Source organism: Ptiloglossa arizonensis, chromosome 14 (genome assembly GCF_051014685.1).
Source record: "Ptiloglossa arizonensis isolate GNS036 chromosome 14, iyPtiAriz1_principal, whole genome shotgun sequence".
Classification (NCBI taxonomy): domain Eukaryota; kingdom Metazoa; phylum Arthropoda; class Insecta; order Hymenoptera; family Colletidae; genus Ptiloglossa; species Ptiloglossa arizonensis.
This window is the reverse complement of record NC_135061.1, coordinates 6,713,738-6,734,951: the sequence shown is the minus strand read 5'-3', so window position 1 is coordinate 6,734,951 and position 21,214 is coordinate 6,713,738. Positions and strand designations below refer to the sequence as shown.

Here is a 21,214-nt window from a genome sequence, read left to right as displayed (position 1 = left end):
TTAGCGTTTCCTCGATTCCATTTCTTTTTTTTTTAATTCAGTGTATATTTATAAATTTTCAAGACGATTCTCCGAGTAGTTAAAACGTGGCGACAATATTTGTTACGTGTGTTTCTCTTCGGTGTTTCAAATGTAACATCTGTAACTTTCGGCATTGCGAACAATTATTCGTAATGAAATATCCCAGTGTTGTAACGCGACAACACGGTCGTTATCGATTTGAATTTTTCTCAATTTTGATACGAAACGATTCGTTCCTGAAAAGGTTAACGATCGCGAACGGAGCCGATATTTCATACTCCGAAAGAGAAACGCTCGAGAAAGTCGTTTCGCAGCTTTTCAGTAATTTTCAGGGGATTTCTTCGACACGGTGGACAATTTGCATCTTCTTCTATGAATACGATATCGATTACCAGGATTATTCGTTACGCGCTCAACGAACGTTACGAGCTTTCCTGCACCATGAGAACGAGTTCTCTCGAAATGAAGGTTACGCGAGATAATTTTGGGAAACGTCGTTCTCCCATCGTAATTACGTTAAACATCGTGTCGGAAGACGAAGCGGTGTCCTCTTGACAAAGACCGGTGGATTTGATGTCGTTAACCTGTTCGGAAGGTTGCAATCTCGGACTTGTGCAACGCTTAATAATTGACAATTACGTTTAAACTTGGCGTTTATACCGATTGGGACCGCGAGAGGTTCCCTCAAGTGCGCGCAATTAACTAAAACAGCAGAATTACTGCTCTTTCGAACAGAGCTGGCGAAGAATTTCATTCAAATTACGAACAGTCGGATTTGCTCTTCGACCACCGCTCCTTTTCTTTTCGAAGCCTGTTGACTCGTACAGAATATTTACGGACAAGTTTCTTTCTGAAAGATAGCGTATATTCGGTAACGCGAAAAGAAAGAAAAAACAAAAAGAAAAACAAGACAAATTTGAACGTTGGAACACGATTTTTCGAAATAATCTTTCTTCGTTTTTGTTTCTTTGTTACTTTGCGTTAGTCTACTTTCTTTCCCTACGTTAGACACGTTTCTTTGTTAACGTTACAAAAATTATCGATCGACAATGTATGATAAATAGCTCGTTGGGTTTATAAACGCTTTTAACGAGTTTAAGAGGTCGAACTCTCTTCCATTGAATTTTAAGCGAACAAAATTTGTAGCTTTGCGAATATCGTGGGTTTCGAAACAGGAAGTTTCGGAGTACTGTGGAACAGAAACTTTCGAGAGGTTGCAAGTATTTGCCACTCTCGAAGGAAGCGCGAACAGGTTTTAACGCGAGTTTGAAAAAGCAAAACGCTTCGAGTACATTTTTGAGTAAATATCATCGTTCTTGATAGACAAATTTCGTATTTGCAAACGTGTTCGAAATTCTGCATACGTTTCGGCGTAAGAAAATTTTTCGATTAAATATTGTACTTTCGAGAAAAAAGTATTGAAAAAACTCAGTCAAAGTGGTTTTGTGTAAAAATGATCGTCAAGGAAGAGCAAACATGCTTAAAACTCTGCATAGACTTGGGCGTCGGAAAAATTTACGATCAAATATTGTACTTTTGAGAAAAAAGTGTTAAAAAAACACTCGTTCGAGGTGTCTCGTGTAAAAATCATCGAAAAATTTTGTACACGTTTGCACGTAAGGAAACTTTCTGATTAAATATTGTAGTTTCGAGAAAAAAGTGTCCCGTGTAAAAATGATCGCCGAGGAAGCGGGAATTTCAAAGTTGTTGGCAAATATTTGCGCGAGCGTTCCGCGCGCGCGCGAAAAGGAGAGACAATCCGTTCGGAACAGCCACGCCCACTTTTACTCGGTGTTCTTTTAAATATCGGCGCGGGATCTATCTTGGAGAGGCTGGAGCCTGTTTTCACAGACGTTTCACTGCTGTAGGAGACTCGACACCGGAAGTGCGCCGCTAAATGCTCTCTTACGAGCAGTTCACACGTTCACGGACCAAGGAAAACTCGACGCGAACTTTCGTCCTGGAAAACAAACGACGAATGGTCTTTCCCTTTGTATCGAAACCTCTTTTCATTGCTGGAAGCTTTGCTTTGTTTTCGAGCCTCTTCGAAATATTTTCTCGACGCGTTTGAAGATTTTCTTTCGAGAAACGTAGCGACCTCCGTCGTTTATCCTTCTCGTTTGCAAATTATTCGAAAGCTACGACAAATAGAAATTTATAACCGCTACGTTCGAAACGTGGAAAAACATTCGTCGATAATACCGTTCTTAGATTTTACACGATACAATTCAATTAACGTATCCATTGAATCAAGTTCTCTTACGAACGCGTTGTACCGAAACTCCCGCTTTCGAGTGAAATTCTTTACGTCAAATTCAACCAACGGAATTACTTTCTTGTCTTAGGTTTGTAAATCCACCTGGAATATCTCAAGAACGTTATACTTTTCTAAACTTCGAAGATTTTTCTCTATCCGTAAATTTTTTACCATCGACGAACCTTTGTTCGAAAGATTTCTTTGTTGAATTACTAGAATCGGCTCGAATATCGTAGCAATCGATCACCGTTCTTCCTACGCGATCTGTTTATCGAACCTTGTCGAAAGTCTACGAAAGAAATCGAATTTGAAGCTCAGAATGCGATTGTCTCGACAACTGGAACGATCGTGTCAAAGGAAAGAGCGTGGGTATTTCTTGGAAAGACGGAATTTCACGGAGAGCGCGCAATCACCGACTACGCCCACGTAACATCGATAATTTTACAATTTTTTCGTGTCGCAACATCTACGATCGATCTCACAACTACGAAATATGTTACGCAACATTTCTCGATCGTCCTGGAAATTTTTAACGATATTCCAGCGAGAAGATCGCTGCAATTAAGAAGAAGTTTACCTTCGAATTGACGCGAACTCCACAGATTCCACGGTAACAAAGTTCACCGTATTTTTTGCGTTGCTTCTGCGAGAAAAATTTGCAATCGAAACGATACAGCTTATTTTAACTTTGGTGAAAGGCCTGTTCTTTGGTCGGCCTTAAATTATCGTGCAACTCTGCCCAAAGAAGTGTATCGTACGATATCGTTAAACTCGAAATCTTTGTTACAGTATCGATAAGAGTTTTCCAATGAAAATCAATCTAAACACGTATCTCGAGTACAATTTATCTCGGATTGGCGCCTTTCACGAAGGCGAAGAAAGTGGAGAGAATAAAAACGATAAAGAACAAGTCTTTCGATATCGTTTATTTTTATTCTCATCGGAGGGTGGAAAATCAAATTGGCGATATTTGCTCTTAATTACTTGTCGCGTTGGTAAATTTCGCGAAACTTGAAACGATTTGTATAAGATTTTCCGCGCGTATGCACCGACGACTTAAAATACCGTGGGTTTAACCGTTTCTTTCTCGCTCGGTGGATAAACTCGCACGAATCGCTCTCGGTGTAAAGAAGAGATTCGGTCCGGTTGTAAAAGGTCGCATCGTGTTGCCTCGGGTGCTGAATTGAAACCCGTTCTACCCTAAAGCGTAGAAGAGTGACGTCATTGGTACTCTCGCATGGTAATACAGCGATCGTTCAAAGGCGAGTGACTAATGTGACTCGCATTACGGCAGCAGGATCGAACGATGGGAGGCGTTCTCAAGGAGATCTCTGCCTACGCTAGATCCGTGACCACGTCGATCCGAATACCCATTGATCCACTCGATAGCACGGCTGTCCGCGATAGATTTTAATGCACGAAAATTTCAGGTTGCGGACCATCCGTCCCGTGCCCATTACGTGCTCGTGCAACTTTTCATTACCTTTCTTGCACGCTTTCGATCGAGAAACGTTTCACGTAGCTATCGAGCCTGATGATCATCTTTACGAATAATTATTATTATTTATCGTACCGACAGAAACGAAGGAAAAGCAACAGTTTGGTAATCACCGGTACTATTAGCCAAGATTGAATATAAGTCGTTGTTGGGTGTTCCGTTCGGTTGTTTTTGGATCAGAATTCTGCATCGTTAACATCCTTGGTACCTGTATGGAAAGTACGCGGATCGTTACCTCGTTTGAAATTGAAGCTTTACAAGTCGCGATAAATTGTAGCCGGCGAAGCTATCTCTTTGCTTCGAAACAAACGCTGCAGATTTTGTATCGGGATCCTTAACTCGATACTTCTTATTTCAGTACAGTTTATCGGTATACCGTCGTCTGCACTTAATGTCAACCGTAATTTGCAACTTGGTAACGCATAAATATAACTATTTGACCGATCGATATTTTTACCGGTCGGAACAGGGTCTTAAAACTCTCATTATCCTCCGCACCGGGCTTCTTCCAAGTCTTTATAGTACCCCGTTTCACCATTTTCATACGAGCCCTTCGAACGAATTACATTCAATTTTCCTCTTACATTCAATCACTGGTCTCTCGTTTTTCAATATTCGTGGGAACGAGTTCGGTTTCGAAACGTAGTGTCTTCGTAAATTTATCGATTCTACGAGTAAAATGGAATTCGATGCTTTCACTCGTCTCGTGGAATACGTTTCTCATTGTTTGAAACATTTCAACGACCACATGTATCTTTTTCATCCAATACCAAATTGTTCGTAAATGTACGCAAGATCCGATTAATATTTTTTAAACTGGATAAGTGTCCAATGACTTTGAAGCAGGGGTGTATAATAATCGACAGCTGGTATCAACTGTCGCTAAACCTAGAATAAATAGAGGACGTGGAAGATAATAAAATTACCAAAAATAATATAACTCTTAGAGAAACTTGGAAAACGAGGATAATAGTATCTACAACAGCGTTGCGCTATCCTCTTCTTGGATAGACTCGTATATTGTTCTCGAAACTCGGAATAAATAAAAGACCTAGAAGATGATAAAATTAACAGAAACACTAGAACTGGTAGAAGAATTTGGTAAACGATGCCTGTAGCGTGTACAAGAGCATTGTACCGATGCTTCTCTTGGATAGAGCTGATTATTATCCTCGAAAGATGACAGCGATCATCGACTGGCGCTGTTCTTGGGACGAGCAGCTTCGGTTGCCTCGGTCGTTCTTTCGAGTTTCATCCTTGAAAGATAAACGTGCATTCGTCGAAGTAGGTCTGCGCAGTTTATACGCAGTCCGCCCATCGATCAGTCTCATCCTTGAGGCTGGCTCGCATTTTTGCGAAACTGGGCCCGCACTTTGCACCGCATCCTTGCGATTATGTATAATTGGATCGAACACGACGTACGTGAGTGGAAACATTTCCCCCGCTTTTGTCGATGAAAACGAGGCTTCTGCGTGCTCGGACCGGCACGACTCGATGATTCCGACCATATACGGCACCGAGAGTTCCATCATCCGCTGGAATCCATCATGGGCTGACCTTCCACGACGCCGGAGCATCGTGACGTCAGTTTCCTCCAGCAGTTTTTCCATTGTCGCGTTATTCTACGGTGTTTCGATACCGGTGCACCATTGCACCGAGTATTTCGGCACTCGTTCATCTTGGATTTTTCTCGAATTTTAAAAGCAAAATTACACTTGTTACGAGTCATTTCTTGGAAGAGATCGCACCAATGGTAATAACTTTTAGACTCTTAATTGTGGAACAGTTGCAACCACGCAGTCACTTTGATCATACCTGTTCACACTACTCAATTTAGAAAATTGAAGTCGTTCCTTTGAAATATCTTTGGAGGATTAGCTGTTCCAATATTGGTTACTGCACTATATGTACATCGGTTAATATTATTTTCGTTAAAAAGTTTCACTTACTTAAAAATATTTCATAGTTTTCTGCAGTGCATTATGGACTGCAATGTAGATGCAAGTTTACAAAGTTTCGAAAAATAAATTCAACGCTTCAAAACGCCAATGAAACAAAAGGTGTTCGATTGAACAATTTTTGCGCTCTGTTCTCTCGTGAATCAAACGCGTTACAATTTTTGGTTATCAATTGTTGATAGGTGGATCTGGTTTTCAAAACTCGTTGACCGAAACTGTAACGTTTGCTATCGAGATGTTACCGAGAAACGTTCACTTGTCGAATCCATTCTGAAAATACGCAGTGCATATGCAACAGTACTCACGAAATGGCTGTTGAGTTGTTCGACCACTTTCATCGGCGCGCACCGATGTGTATATACATTTAACGACGCTGACGTCGGTGTTTATTAGACAATTTCTCTAATACTCGCGTTTACGTGTCTACGACTCTCGACACGAGAAATGTATCGCGCGGTCTCGCTTTCCATCGCGATCCGAGTTACGTTTTATTCGTCGCGTTCTAACAAAATTTATAACCAAATTTATAACCAGATACGTGTATCTCTCCCCGATATTACGATATTGTACACGTTTTGTATCTAAATTTTCTACAATACCGTTTTAATTCAACAAGTATACACAATGAACGCTTTTCATTTCATCAAGATATACGAATCGTTAACTAAAATATCTATTTTTTTCTGCGATCGATGCACTTACATACATACACGAATCATTAACTAAAATATCTATTTTTTTCTGCGATCGATGCACTTAAATACGTAGACGAACAGATGTAAAAGAAAATTAAATAGTACACGCGTGAGCGTTAATTTATCCGCAATTAAATCGCAGCGGGGTTAATTCCGGATCTTTAAAAAATGTGAACAATTCTGTTACGGTTAGAAATGTTTCTAGTATAATTACGACTAGCAACGGTCTAAACCAGTTCAAGGTTGCGTCTATCTGCCCCGGGGACATCGACGCATCGAGACCTGCACAAGAAACGAAGCAGACGTAACGCTTGCATCGGCTGCAACGCGTTGCAACGGATCGGGCTGAACAATTACACGCTCACCTAGCCCGCAATCCGGTCGTCGCGTCGAGTCCACTCGTTTCTGCCGATACCTAAATCGGCATGGATTGGAAAATAAAAGTGTGTCGAGGGAGTAAGAGGTGTCTCGAGTGCCCTTGCCTCGTTCGCCGCCATTGCTCGACGCTCGAGAACGTTTACAAAGTCTCTAATCTTCCGTAACGCCGATATTTTACACCTTCGCCGATCGTTTTCACCGTTTCTTTACCCTCCCTTTTTTTTTCAATTAACGTTTCCTTTCTGGAAACGAGTCATCGAATTCGAAAGTAAGAAAGAACAAAGATTTACAGCTTCACCGAGTACAGAGTAGCTTGAGAAATTCGTTCACGGAGATTGAACTTTATCAATTTTTCCCCGAGTAACTCATACGTACCACGTGCTGTTAATTTTCGATTACTTTCACGCGAGATGAAACTTCTCTCGAGAAGCACCGATTATTCATCGATGCTCGACAGTGTATCGGTATAACATCGATAGATCGTTTTATCTTTCGATTCGCGTGACGCGTATTTTTAATTCGTGATTTCCTAGCTTCGCGATCCGAGGAACAACGCTAACAGACGTTAACGCCTATAAGAACGAGACGTAATTACGCGACGCTTGTAACCAGTCGCTACTAATCGCGAAACGGTCTTGGAAGCTGGCGTGTTTTACCGGATAGGGTAATTAGGAACGATTCGAGCTTAGAACACGTTCGCGACGCTCCTTTCCATTATCCAATCAGCCTTCGCCATATACAAGTAGTCGTCTTTAAGTCTTATTTACAACCTTGCGCGACGAGGAACAGCTCGGGTTTCACCAGTGAAATTAATCATCCGGCTTGTTCGTTTCCTATTATTCATCGGATCGGATGCCGTTGATTACCTTTGAAATTAATTTCTGCTCGTTCGAAGGTCTCGGTCGTTGCGTCGGCAATGAAGTATCATCGACGAGTCGTTGTATGCGCAATACCTTATCCTTTCTCCCGAGATGACGTCTTACCCTTAAGACGGGGATTCTATGGATTCCATTGGCCTCCATCGAAGCGTTCGACTCAACCAATAGAGAGATTAATTGATGGGAAACGGCTCGAGTTATGTTCCACGCGATAGTGTCCTCGATTGTCCTTAAAATTACGTTCCATCGGCACATTTTCCACGGACCTCGCGCGGCTGGTTTATAATAACGTTTAATCGATGAGAAAACGGAGCCACGTTTCAACGTGTACGCGGCTGAAATCGCATGATTCATACGCGCTGCGAGCGGGAACGGTGAGAGTCGAACGAATCAACTTTGCTCTGACATTTTCGCAAGGACTTTTCCTTCATCGATGACGTCCGTCTTAATCCGAGAATCGATCGCGGATTGCAAAAACGATAAATCTACATCGAATCGTCCGGTGTCTGTCCAGTAATTTTATCGATTCGTTGTTTATCACAGTGTTGCGAACAATATCGCAAGTGTCCCTTAAAAACGTACGACACAAATAGAAGAAAATATTATGCGGTATTGATCGAATTGTATACAACGTATGCGTTCTATAGGTTTTACGTTTAAGTCGATACTGTAGACAAATGAAACGATTTACGAAAACGTAAGGAAATTCTGAATAATGTTGATTAGTCGTTACGAGGCAAACCATACGGAAGAATTTTCATTTTTTGTAGATTCTATTCGGACGAAAATTTCCATTTTCGAGAAGCGATATTTATCCTCGTTGGAATTTACGATGCCGTAATTCCTTTCTAAAACCCATTTAAACCTTTCGAAGAGGATCTATTAAAAAAGTCTCACAATCGCTCCGATCTCTGCTTCTAAATTCTGTTCAATATTTTCTATACCTTGGGTAAATTATATAAAAGATAAGTATTTAAATACGGTGCAAGTTTAAATTTTTGAAAAACGATAATTGATTGTTATTTTTAAAATAAATGTAACGTTTATTTACAAATGATTCAATTGTGCTTCGATCTTAAAAATAATTACGAATCATCTTACGAGCACCTAATGTGCCGTTTCTCGGATTCCATCGTGTTTAGTATTATTTTCTAAGATTATATTTAGCACGGAGTCAATTTCTGCTACTTAAACTTAATCTTACACGCACACTTTAACAACCTAACTCGACAAGAAGAAAGTTCAGTTCGAATAAATACCTCGATTAAATTAATTTCGAAGCCGATAATTAATTCGTACACCCAATATTTTACTTGTCGACGATCACCGAAATTACACGAGCCAATCGACATTCCTTAGCCGATGAAAGTGCAGAGCGTTTCCTATCCCAAAACAAAGGTAAACGGACTTACGTCACTTTCGTAACGAACGACTCAAGTGTAAGAAATACTGCATTACAATACAATACGCCACGTGACTGCCAATGAAAATAACAGTAACCCAATTGAAACCCAGGGTAGAGAAAAAAAGAAAAAAACTTTCGAAACTCTCGATGACTGTTCAACGATCCCACGGTACACGATGCTTTCGTCTTATCTAGGGACAAACGATTCCCTAGTCGATCTAACGAACGTCGTTCTTTTTTTTTCCAGATCACAATAGCGAGGCACAGCAACACACACGCGGCCCAAATACCCCAGCAAGTGCCTACGTGTGAGTATACAACCGCGCTTTCTAATTGTCGACCGCGACGATAACTAATTAGCCGGGGTCAATTAACCGAGAACCGCTCCTCGAGCGTCTAGGGACTTTGGGTCCCCTGTCGCGACAAAGCGAATTTTCTCTCACGTGGAAAACGCTTCCTGGCGGATCAAACGAAACGACGATCAGATTAAGAAAAAAATATACCTGGACGCTTTCCACGTGATGCGCTCGCGCGTACGCGCTTTCTAAAGCACAATGAAGAAACGGTCCCGACGATGACAATGATTCCAAGAACAATAACCTGCTTATGAACGAGACTAATTAACCTGGCAGGAGGGAGCGGTCGGTTGATCGATCGGGACATTCAATTAATCATACTAGAACTAATTACCTGTGTCGTCGGTGAGCCGAGCGAATCAACGACCAATTAGAGAGACATCTCAATCCGTGTTGTTTTTTTTTTTTAGAATTGGTCTTTCGGTTGTAATTGTTTAGAGTCGAGAACGGTTTAGACTTTTCTGCTAATCACCAGTTATTGGGACAAGTTTCTTTTCTAATTGAGAAATTATACGAAGAAAGTCCTTGCATCTGGGATCGTCCTTAGTCACGATGGATTTTGGTTGTGGTGCACAGTGGACTTGGTTGTTTTTTTTTTTAATTAAACATGCGTTGGTAGCATTGGGACACCTGACATCCGGTGACTTTTTCCAGCAGGCTGTTAGAAGTTGGTATCTGTATCTTGTTCCATATTCGTGTGCCAGAATTACTTGTACCACATGTTACCCAATGTGTTGTTCAAGTTTAGCGTTACTCATTCAGGATCTGAATCGAAGGGTTGAGATATTTTACTCCAATAGATCGTTGAGATTGCCTCGACAGTGAGAATTCACTTTTATGGATATCAGAGATTTGGTACACCAGGATAGATTATTATTTGGTGAGAATTACTTGGAATTTTCTTTGGTAAAGTAACTTATAAATTGTTAAAAATACAGTGTCCACGTCTCCAATTTCTAAGCACCTAGATAATTGCTCCGAATAATTTTCCAAACGAACCACCGTATAAAATTCTAGCACAGAAATTGAAATCGTAATCCTACCGAAGGTAGATTCTATTGTGACTAGTCTGCGCGAAACATCTGCGTTAGTTTCATTTTTGGAAATACCTAATCGTGCACAGATACATCGAAACTTTGGTTTCGTTGATAGACCATTGAAGGATGATACTCGTTGGAACGTATCGGTGATAAATTGTCGAAAGTATAGTTGCCTCTCGAGTTTTCGAATCTTCGGAAACTACGGTTGCTGCGTCCAATCTTCGAAACGGATCACCCTAATCAAAATTCATAGATTCTCGATTGTGTAGTAGTCGCAGCTACGCAATCGCTCCGAAAGCAGATTATAGTTACTCGGGGATGAGTCAATCGTGACTACGAAGTTCGTCTTGGTTAGTTTTCTGCGTTGAATCATCGTAAAACAAAGAGTCTCGATCTCGATCGGTGGGAAGTACGCACCCTTGGCAGACAAATCGGTCGATCCGATCGAGATGTTACTCGTTCGAAGAATTCGAGACGCAACCGCACCGTGATGATGATCGAAAGAAAGGGAAAAGAATGGTCAAGAAAGAGAGGCTTTCCAGACGAACGACGACCTTCCTTGGAAGACATTGCTTTGCTGGAAGGTGAACGCAGCCGTGCGACCTACATTCTCGTGTGCCCGACGAGAGGGAAAGAGACGGAGAGGAGCCGAGGGAAAGAGCCCGTGAGGAGAGGAGACGCCAGCGGGACGAAACGAGATGACGATTATAAACGAGAGACGAGCACACGATTTCCTCCTCGACATCGATGCGAATCGAAAGTCCCTCTGTAACCGGCGCCCGAACACTTTCAGCCTTTTACCTTTTACCATCCAGTGCCGACGGAATTTCACCGTCACGCGGACCACGCGTACCGCAAATACAACAGAGCTTCTTTGCGAACATCCATTTTCCGTTTCACGACGCTGGGAAAATGTTCCAAGCTCTTCGAAAGTGATTCAACAGCGAGAAGACCACGTACTCGAGTTTAGAGTGTCTCTTGATCTTGGCTTCTAGTCTATGTTGGTACTAAAAATTTGCGGGGTATAGGAAAATATTTGAAGGTTTTTCAAAGTGGACCAGAACCGTGAAACCCACTTGCTTTGCAACAGTTTTGGTATTAGTACTTGAAATTTGTTCCAATCGTTAATTATCTGGCGTATTATAGACAGCTGAAGTAACGATTAGAGGGAATTTTAAAATTTCAAAGATTTGAAAATTTCCAATACTGAGGGCTAATACATGAAATAATCCGATATACTGTAGACTATTTAATTTATTGTGCTTTAATAAGCTACTATTGATAAGCTAAATATCGTATACCAATGGGTGAATAGAATCTCGACCAGAAGCTCCAGGGTATCGAGTAATGGGGTTTATGTAATGTCACCGAGGATTATACGGTTTCGATCGTACGATTAATGAGTCGAACGACTTTTTACCGCGATCGCTGACGAATCGAAAGTGCCCCAACTTGCTCGACTCTCACTTTTTATCGTTCGTTCCACCCAAAGTTCCGCCCTGAGAAGTACTCGGCCAGCGATTATTAATTTGTCACTTTAAATGGGCAGCTAGCAATAAAGCGTGTCTCGGTTTGCCAAAACGAGAGTGCGGTTTCCGCGTCGGAGAGCATCGAGGGTACAGGAGCAACTCATCAAGGAATTTCTCGAATACCTTGACTTATACGGAGGAGGACAAAGCGAAAAGGAATTTCTGGGACCGAGGTCGATATTTTTTGCGTACAAATGTATCGTTACCGGCGTCGTTTTTCGACCAGAGAACCATAAGAACAACAAAACATCCTCGAACGATCAGTTTGCGGACCTAAACTTTACTTGCACTTATTTCTTTCATTTTGCCACTTATTTCTTCTTTTTTGCTTCAGCTACCGGTCAAGACTTTATCTATAGTACATATAACAGAATATCGGAACGAGATCGTGTCTAGATCTTTGTTTATTTATTTTTGTTCCTTTTCGTATATTTTAAATATATTTACAAGTTTTTTAGAGGATAACACGATTCAAGGGGATAAATACCATTGGTGACTTGCCAGATCGAGGTTCCTTTGTAATATTAAAAAATAAGGACGATAACAAATCGAATAATAAATCGATTGTTAATTAGTTTTAAGGTAAATTTGGGCTAAGTAGGTAATGGACAGGTTTTATCGGCGAAAAGAAGTCCGAATCAGTGTATTGACCACAAAATAGTGTTCAGTAGACAGTAATGTTTCCTTATGGAACACTTGACTCTGTTGTCAAGGAGATATGTCGTAAAACGAATGATAAGTGATCGAGACAATGTTCACGGTGATTGGAACGATGTTTCCATGGACGAGTTCTCTTTTCGAGCGTTGCTTCGTATAAGGAAATTTAATATTTGCAACAAACTGTTAAATTCACGAGAAAGGATCACGTTTGGAATTGTTTCTATTCCCGCAGCTTGAACGTTTCGTGCGCGCATGTGTCTGCGCGTGCGTGTGCGTATTTACTGGCATTTTATATGCATCAGATGCAATTAAATTGTGCGAAAGAAGTATCTTACTCTCTATAGAAAAGTGGTTTGCCCGTGAATGTACAGATTGGGTACTTCGCGAGGATAACGATCTAAAATGTAAAAGCCGATTCTGTTACAAGTACGAGAGAACAAAATTGCGTTTCCAGTAGCGATTCGATAAAAGAATTATTGGCTTTTACAAAACAGGAGATTATCTTACGTTCGTTTTCAATATTCTTTCTATCCACATATTATTCTTTTACATTTGGGATCGGTGCAATCTGTTTTTATATATTCAAACCTACGTTTCAGTGTAAAAAGTTAAAAGGAATGTGTTCAAACCTGAAATAAAAATAAAATACGTGCGGATTTAAATCGAAGTGAGAAACTTGGAGTATAAAATATTCGTTCGATGAAAATATTCGTTCGTTGTTTAAATTCTCGAAAGATATCTCGACGAAAACATGTTCGTTCGTTTTAGCATCGTTTGGCCTTTTTGTCGACGGAATTGTAAAGGTTAATCCGGAAAAACAACGTCCGGTGAAACACGAGCTCCTTTCGAGATTATTTGCATTCGTTAAGTTTTTCCACAGTCGGGAAAGGTAAATCGGGGGATAATTTCGTACGAAATGACTGTTGTTCGCGTCACTGTTCGTCCCGACGACACGGGATGGCGGTTCGTTTGCTCTCAAAGAGAAACCGCGCCTCGAAAGAAAGTGGTTTTTTCCTCTGTTCGAGCAGCTTCGCATGCGAACGAGTTTCATTCTCTTCGCAAACGATGGTCGTTGGCGGATCATTATTCTCGCTGCGAAGCATTGTCTGTCCCACGTTTATAGATTCTTCGACGAGCACCGGGGCGCCATGGTAAACATTTGACACGGTCGGGGAGCTTTTCACTACTCCGGTACTAGAAGTCACACGAGTTCCAGGACCAGCGTGATTCTAGTACTAGAAGTCAGTGTGACTCTAGTACTGGAAGTCAGCGTGACTCTAGTACTGGAAGTCAGCGTGACTCTAGTACTGGACGTCAGCGTGACTCTAGTACTGGAAGTCAGCGTGACTCTAGTACTGGAAGTCAGCGTGACTTTAGTACTGGAAGTCAGCGTGACTTTAGTACTGGAAGTCAGCGTGACTCTAGTACTGGAAGTCAGCGTGACTCTAGTACTGGAAGTCACGCGAACGTAACGTCACGTGACCTAGTCGGCCACCCTTCTTTACACGAGATCAGTACCGGCTAGAACGTAATCTCATCAACGATTATAATTACTGTGTAAACAAGCCGGTGACTAATAATTATAATTCTCGAGTAATTAGCAACCCTAATCAACGAACAACGCAAGTAATCAAAGCGAATCCAATTACCGGAGGCGTGTAACTTATTAATCATGGTTACATTCGCAATTACGATTGAATCGATAAATTACTAATAAAAAGCTGGTAACTGATGTTTCATTTATTACAAATTACCGACCGTAGGTTACAAATGTATTTAAAATGTTGTTTTCAATAACTTTGTCGATAATTCGAATGGACCTCCTGTACACAAATTTTTTTCCCTAGTAGTAATTTATTTCCCATTAGTATAATTAAAATCTATCTCTTGACAATTTTATCTTATTAGTTATTTGTTTCTGTAAAAATGTGAAGTTTTCCTGCGTTCAGAGGTAACGTTCTTTGAATATTTCAACGAAAATGTTCCAGATCGCGGTACGTTTGTTTCCAGATTTCTGTATCCGTAGCTTGGGAACCGCCGATTTACTCAATTAACAAACGCGCAAAGATTTCCCTTTGCCCGACTGCACATTCACTTTTCATTCGCCTCTGTCACTCGTTGAAGGTAAGCACCAAGGCCGTTTCTGTTCGCACGCGCCCGACGTAAAACGAACTTCAATTTAAAAATACAAATTCTATAAAACCGGATACACGAATTAACCCTTTAATCCTAAGTACCTTGTACCGACTGGAATTTTAACGATCGAAGTGTATCGTTCGAATACAAGCTGTTTTTAACACAACGTTCCCGACCTTGGTGTATTTCTTTGGAACACATAAAAATAATAAGGAAAAGTATAAATGAACATGCACGATATTCATCGTATTTAGAAATACGAAATTCAATTAACGTTTCTACTTGTAATTTGGGGCCTGTTCGTGTCATAATAATAACGAAAAACAAAGAAAAGGGTTACACAAGTTATAATAGAGAAGTATACATTTTTGTAATCAATAAGTAGAACATAAATTGAAATTAAAAGTAAATACAATAACGTTAATACAGAGTATACGGTATTATAAATAATGAAAATTGTGTTCGGAAGTTAAACGTGTGTATATAGAGGTAGTATTATTTTTATACGAATGAAAAAATGAAAAATAATATCAGAATACGCGAATGCGTAAAAATGCAACTAAAAACGTTTCCATTCAAACTTAATCTCATTCTTCATGAATGACGGAACAGAAACTTTCATAGAATTTTATCGAGTTTATAGTATACGGTTTACTGGCTGCCAGCGCAATTGTTTATGAAAACTCTATTAACGAAACGAGTTTAATGAATTTCTGAAACGAAATAGAAAACTTATTACGATTGATTTCTAAATCAAAAGCGATTCTTCCAGATCGGTGTTTCTTAATTTTTTGAAGCTCACAGGATTGTTTAGAAAAGAATTCTTAATTATTCCAAGCACACGGCACGGTTCAGAGAAGAAAATCGGCCACAGTTGTTAATTGTGATTAATTATAGTACTGAAAAATAAAAATTAAAGAGGTCATTAGTCAGGGAAGTGTGGCAGGTTAATCACTGTTCCAGAGCGAGTAATTACACGCTTGTACGTGTTCCATATCTTATTGAAAAACGATGGCGAACGAACCACGACGATCCGATTAATAGTTCATCCGTTAGCCTAGTTATCAGATCGGTTATGTGATTAGAGAGGATGACCATCGGAGGTCTGCAGATTCAACGGAGAATGATGTCATGACCTGCCCCAAGGCATCCGAACCATGAGAGAAAACATCAAACTAATTATTCGTTTCCATCATTATGTATCGGTAATAGTGTTACGCACGTAGCGTTAATGTAAAATAAATTTGAAACCATACGTTCGATTAACCCGTGTACATCGATACGGGAGCCAGAATTATCTTTCAATCGGGACGAGGTTTTGCGTAGCCAACTACCAGGAGGTTCGAGGTGACTCGGGTTATTTTTTTTTCAAATATCATCCATCCATCTTCCTTTCCACCCTACCACATCGCGTAACAAACACATCATCGACTTAAACGACGATCGATTTTGTCATGGACATCGATAGCTGTCCGTCAACGAGCAACGTTTATTTTACGATTGAGTTGGCAATTAGGATAATGTTGACGGGCTTTTGGAGACAATTTATAATTATAGAGAAGATGAGATCGTAAAATCTCTTTTACGTTCAGAATTTATTTTGTTCTTATTAGGAGACAATATTTTTCTAAATATAAAAATCTAGATACTCGAATACTGAAAATAGTACAATAAATTTTAGACGTTATTCGTGAACGAAATATGTCACGATCAACGCGTGAGAGTTGCATATTGCCTCATGTGCAAGAATTGGTCTGTGAAAGGTTTAAAATTTTCCGCCGATTTTCAAACTTTGGTATCAGGGGCATACGATAGCCGAGGAGGTATACGTATTCCGCGGATTCTTCGAAATGACGTAAAATTCTAAGAATTTCCGCGAATTAAAATTTTACGGGATATTCGAATGAATTTCTGAATCTATGTTAAAATTTTCGCTGACTTTCGGACTTTGGTATCAGGAGCACACGATACCCGAGGAGGTATTCTTATTTCGCGGTTTCTTCGAAATGACGTAAAATTTCAAGAATTTCCGCGAATTAAAATTTTACGGGATATTCGAATGAATTTCTGAATCTATGTTAAAATTTTCGCTGACTTTCGGACTTTGGTATCAGGAGCACACGATAGCCGAGGAGGTATTCTTATCTCGCGGCTTCTTCGAAATGACGTCAAATTCCAAGAATTTCCGCGAATTAAAATTTTACGGGATATTCGAATGAATTTCTGAATCTATGTCAAAGTTTTTCGCTCATTTTGGACTTCGGTGAAAGGAGAACATTATATTCGAAGAGGTGTTTCTATTCGGCAGATTCTTAGAAGTGACGTCGTTTCCAAAAAATTTCGCAAAATATAATTTAGAAGAACATTCGAAAGAATATCTACTTTTGCTAAAGTGGTTCCCTGAATTTGGAACTTTGGCATCAGGAGTGCATGATAGTCGTAGAGGTATTGTTTTAGGTAGTTTCGGCAATGTGATAGGATCGGTTTAAGGAAATGGAAGCAAATAATAGGTAAAAAAAAATCTGCTGTTGTTACTCGAAATGAATTTATTGAAAGACTACGTTACATCGGAGATACAATTGCATTCTTTCGTTTCATTGTCATACTCAAACTTTCATACGTATTGTAAAAGTGTTGTTCCTTGAAGTATTCAATCGTTTCTTATATATTAACTAACTATTCTAAATTCGCAGCCAATTAGCTCGGTACTACCCGCGACGAATAATTATTGTTCGTCGCGAATAATACCGATTACCAGGTCTCACCACGTGGAGGTTGCTGCGAGCGGAGACCCGGAGAGAGATAGATGGAATCAAAGTTCCATCGATCTCCCTCGACACGCGATACAAACGAAGATACTAAACCAAAGAGATGGAAGGAATCAATGTTCCTTCGATCTCCTCGTTTAGTACTGCCGAGTAATTACATTATGGAAAAATTAGACAAAATTGGGAAAGACGCGACACGAACCGTGCAGTTGGTCCTACTAGGTCTATCCCGTTTCCCCTCCGTGGTTCCGATTCCAGAGAAAACGAACGACGCCTACCACTCCCCTAGAGGAGTGCCCCGTTTCTCCATCTTTACGACGAGAGGGTCTTATTTTGGAGGCTTTCGCAGGGACCGGCAAAAATGCCTACTCCTGTGCTCGCAACATGCCTCCTCTGGAAGCGGACACATCGGAAGAGACGGCGATAGACCGTTCGGACTACTTACACGGCCGGCCACTTGCTTATACAAGAAGCAGTGGTGACCGGACCGAGGAACGAGGAAGCGAGCAAAATTAAGCTAAAGATTGGATAATTGCTTGGCAGATCACAGCCTTAAAACTAACTTATTCTAACTGCAGAGATAGAAGGAATCAATGTTCCTTCGATCTCCTCGTTCAATTCTGCCGAGCAATTACATTATGGAAAGATTAGGCAAAATTGGGAAAGACGCGACGCGAACCGTAGAGTTGTTCCTACTAGGTCGGTCCCGTTTCCCCTCAGTGGGCCCGATTCTCAAGGATATGCGCGACGCCGTCCACTCCGTAGAGTGCCCCGTTTCTCCCAACTCCGCGTCAGGAGCCACGCAGAGCGTGGACCTGACCCACGGAGGATGACGAAGAGAGGGTCTTATGATGGATCAAGGGCTTCCGCAGGGACCGGTGCGAACACCTGCCCCTGTGTTCGCAGCATGTTCTCTCTCAAAGCGAACGCACCAGAAGCGACGGCGATCGACCGTTCGGTCCACCTCCACGGCCGGTCACTTGCTTATGCAACAAGCAGAGGTGGCCGGACTGTGAGACGAGGAAGCGAGCAAAAATAAACTAAAGATTGGATAATTGCTCGGCAGATCACAAATGTTCGTACATGGTGGCCTTAAAATTAATTTATTCTAAGCTCAACTAAAGATCCCACGATGGATGCGACGAGAAAGTCCTCTTGTGCCTACCTAAGAGTAACCTAAAGTCAAGGCATGGTAGTAAATAGAAATGAAAAAAATAAACATGGAAAAACAAGTACAAATTAAAATCGGAGAACAAATAAAGAAAATTAAAGAAAGAAAAAAATGAGAAAAAATAAATAGAATCGAGTGAGTGGTCGCCAGTACTGACCACCCCCTACCGAGAGGTCAGTACCGGTTACCAAGAGTGGGGGGCCCCCTTCCAGGTACCTAAAATCGAAAAATCCAGAGATCCGTCCACCTCGGAGGCTCCCTGGGAAGTGAACTTTTCGTTAACCGCCGGCTCCTTATATACCCTCATCAAATGAATCGATAAACAATGTGCGTAGCCTTGACAATATCGGTTGGATCTCGATCAAAAATTCCATCGTGAACAAAGAATACTTCAACGAAATGATATTTTTAGCCATTATTTATACCAGAACATTGTTAATAATTGTTCAATCTACGGTCCTACGACGGTTGTTAATAAATATGATAAATAAACATCGAGATATTGCGAAATCTGCGAAGACGAACGGTTTCGGTTAATGTTTGTTCATTTCCGCGATTGTTACTAACATTTGTAAATGTTCCGAACATTTATCTTACAATATGCATCTTATTTATGCATTAAAAATGATTGATTCGCCTACAGCAATTAATTTTGACCGAGATTCGAGGTATAAACGTGTTTCTTAATGTTTGAAAGCATGGAAAGTAACAATTGTTTATTAGGTACATTAATTTAACATTTGTTTAATTCTTATAATTTTCGTAATATGCGTGGAAGCTGTATTCTTTATGTAAAAGCGTCGAAATTCAATTAATCGCTTTTCTAGATAGAAAAATCATCGTGATGGACGTTAGTGAATCGATAATCGATACGTGTAGCCTTGACAATGTCGGTTGGACCTCAATGAAAAATTCCATCGCGAACAAAGAATATTTCAACCAAATGATATTTTTAGCCATTATTTATACCAGAACATTGTTAATAATTGTTCAATCTACGGTCCTACGACGGTTGTTAATAAATATGATAAATAAACATCGAGATATTGCGAAATCTGCGAAGACGAACGGTTTCGGTTAATGTTTGTTCATTTCCGCGATTGTTACTAACATTTGTAAATGTTCCGAACATTTATCTTACAATATGCATCTTATTTATGCATTAAAAATGATTGTCTCGCCTACAGCAATTAATTTTGACCGAGATTCGAGGTATAAACGTGTTTCTTAATGTTTGAAAGCATGGAAAGTAACAATTGTTTATTAGGTACATTAATTTAGCAATTGTTTAATTCTTATAATTTTCGTAATACGCGTGGAAGCTGTATTCTTTATGTAAAAGCGTCGAAATTCAATTAATCGCTTTTCTAGATAGAAAAATCATCGTGATGGACGTTAGTGAATCGATAATCGATACGTGTAGCCTTGACAATGTCGGTTGGACCTCAATGAAAAATTCCATCGCGAACAAAGAATATTTCAACCAAATGATATTTTTAGCCATAATTTATACCAGCACATTGTTAATAATTGTTCAATCTACGGTCCTACGACGGTTGTTAATAAATATGACAAATAAACATCGAGATATTGCGAAATCTGCGAAGACGAACGGTTTCGGTTAATGTTTGCTCATTTCCGCGATTGTTGCTAACATTTATAAATGTTCCGAAGATTTATCTTACAATATGCATCTTATTTATGCATTAAAAATGATTGTCTCGCCTACAGCAATTAATTTTGACCGAGATACGAGGTATAAACGTGTTTCTTAATGTTTGAAAGCATGAGAAGTAACAATTGTTTATTAGGTACATTAATTTAGCAATTGTTTAATTCTTATAATTTTCGTAATACGCGTGGAAGCTATATTCTTTATGTAAAAGCGTCGAAATTCAATTAATCGCTTTTCTAGATAGAAAAATCATCGTGATGGACGTTAGTGAATCGATAAACATTTCCAGCCTTGACAATATCGGTTCGATCTCAATAACAACAATTCCATCGCGAACAAAGAATACTTCCACGATATGATATTTTAAGTCATTATTTGTCATAGGACATTGTTAATAATTGTTTAAACTATAGTCCTAGGATGGTTGTTAATGATTATGAGAAGAAAACATTGAGATATTGCAAAATTTGCGAATGAATTCCCTAACTTTCGCTAGAATTTTTCGTATATTTTGGGCTTTGGTAACAGGAGAACATGATACTCGAGAAGGTATTCTTATTCCGGTGTTTTTAGAAATGACGTAAAATTCCAAGAATTTCCGCGAATTAATATTTTGCGGGATATTTGAATGAATTTCTGAATCTATGTCAAAATTTTCGCTGATTTTGGGACTTTGGTATCAGGAGCACACGATAGCCGAGGAGGTATACGTATTCGGCGGATTCTTCGAAATGACGTAAAATTCTAAGAATTTCCGCGAATTAAAATTTTACGGGATATTCGAATGAA

At 40.0% G+C, this 21,214-nt stretch overlaps 2 protein-coding genes across 2 annotated transcripts in view; one reads left to right on the top strand and one right to left on the bottom strand.

The window, feature by feature from the left end:
- Positions 1 to 7,722, bottom strand: part of LOC143154222 (uncharacterized) — a 30,112-nt gene extending 22,390 nt beyond the window's left edge. The window contains exon 1 of the mRNA XM_076326139.1: positions 7,674 to 7,722. The gene's annotated coding sequence lies outside the window, so the exon portion shown is untranslated. The remainder of the gene's footprint in view (positions 1 to 7,673) is intronic.
- Pio (zona pellucida domain-containing protein piopio) overlaps positions 1 to 21,214 on the top strand; it is a 106,828-nt gene that overhangs the window by 7,312 nt on the left and 78,302 nt on the right. Inside the window, exon 3 of the mRNA XM_076326543.1 lies at positions 9,338 to 9,398. Coding sequence (XP_076182658.1) covers positions 9,338 to 9,398 — 61 coding nt within the window. The remainder of the gene's footprint in view (positions 1 to 9,337; positions 9,399 to 21,214) is intronic.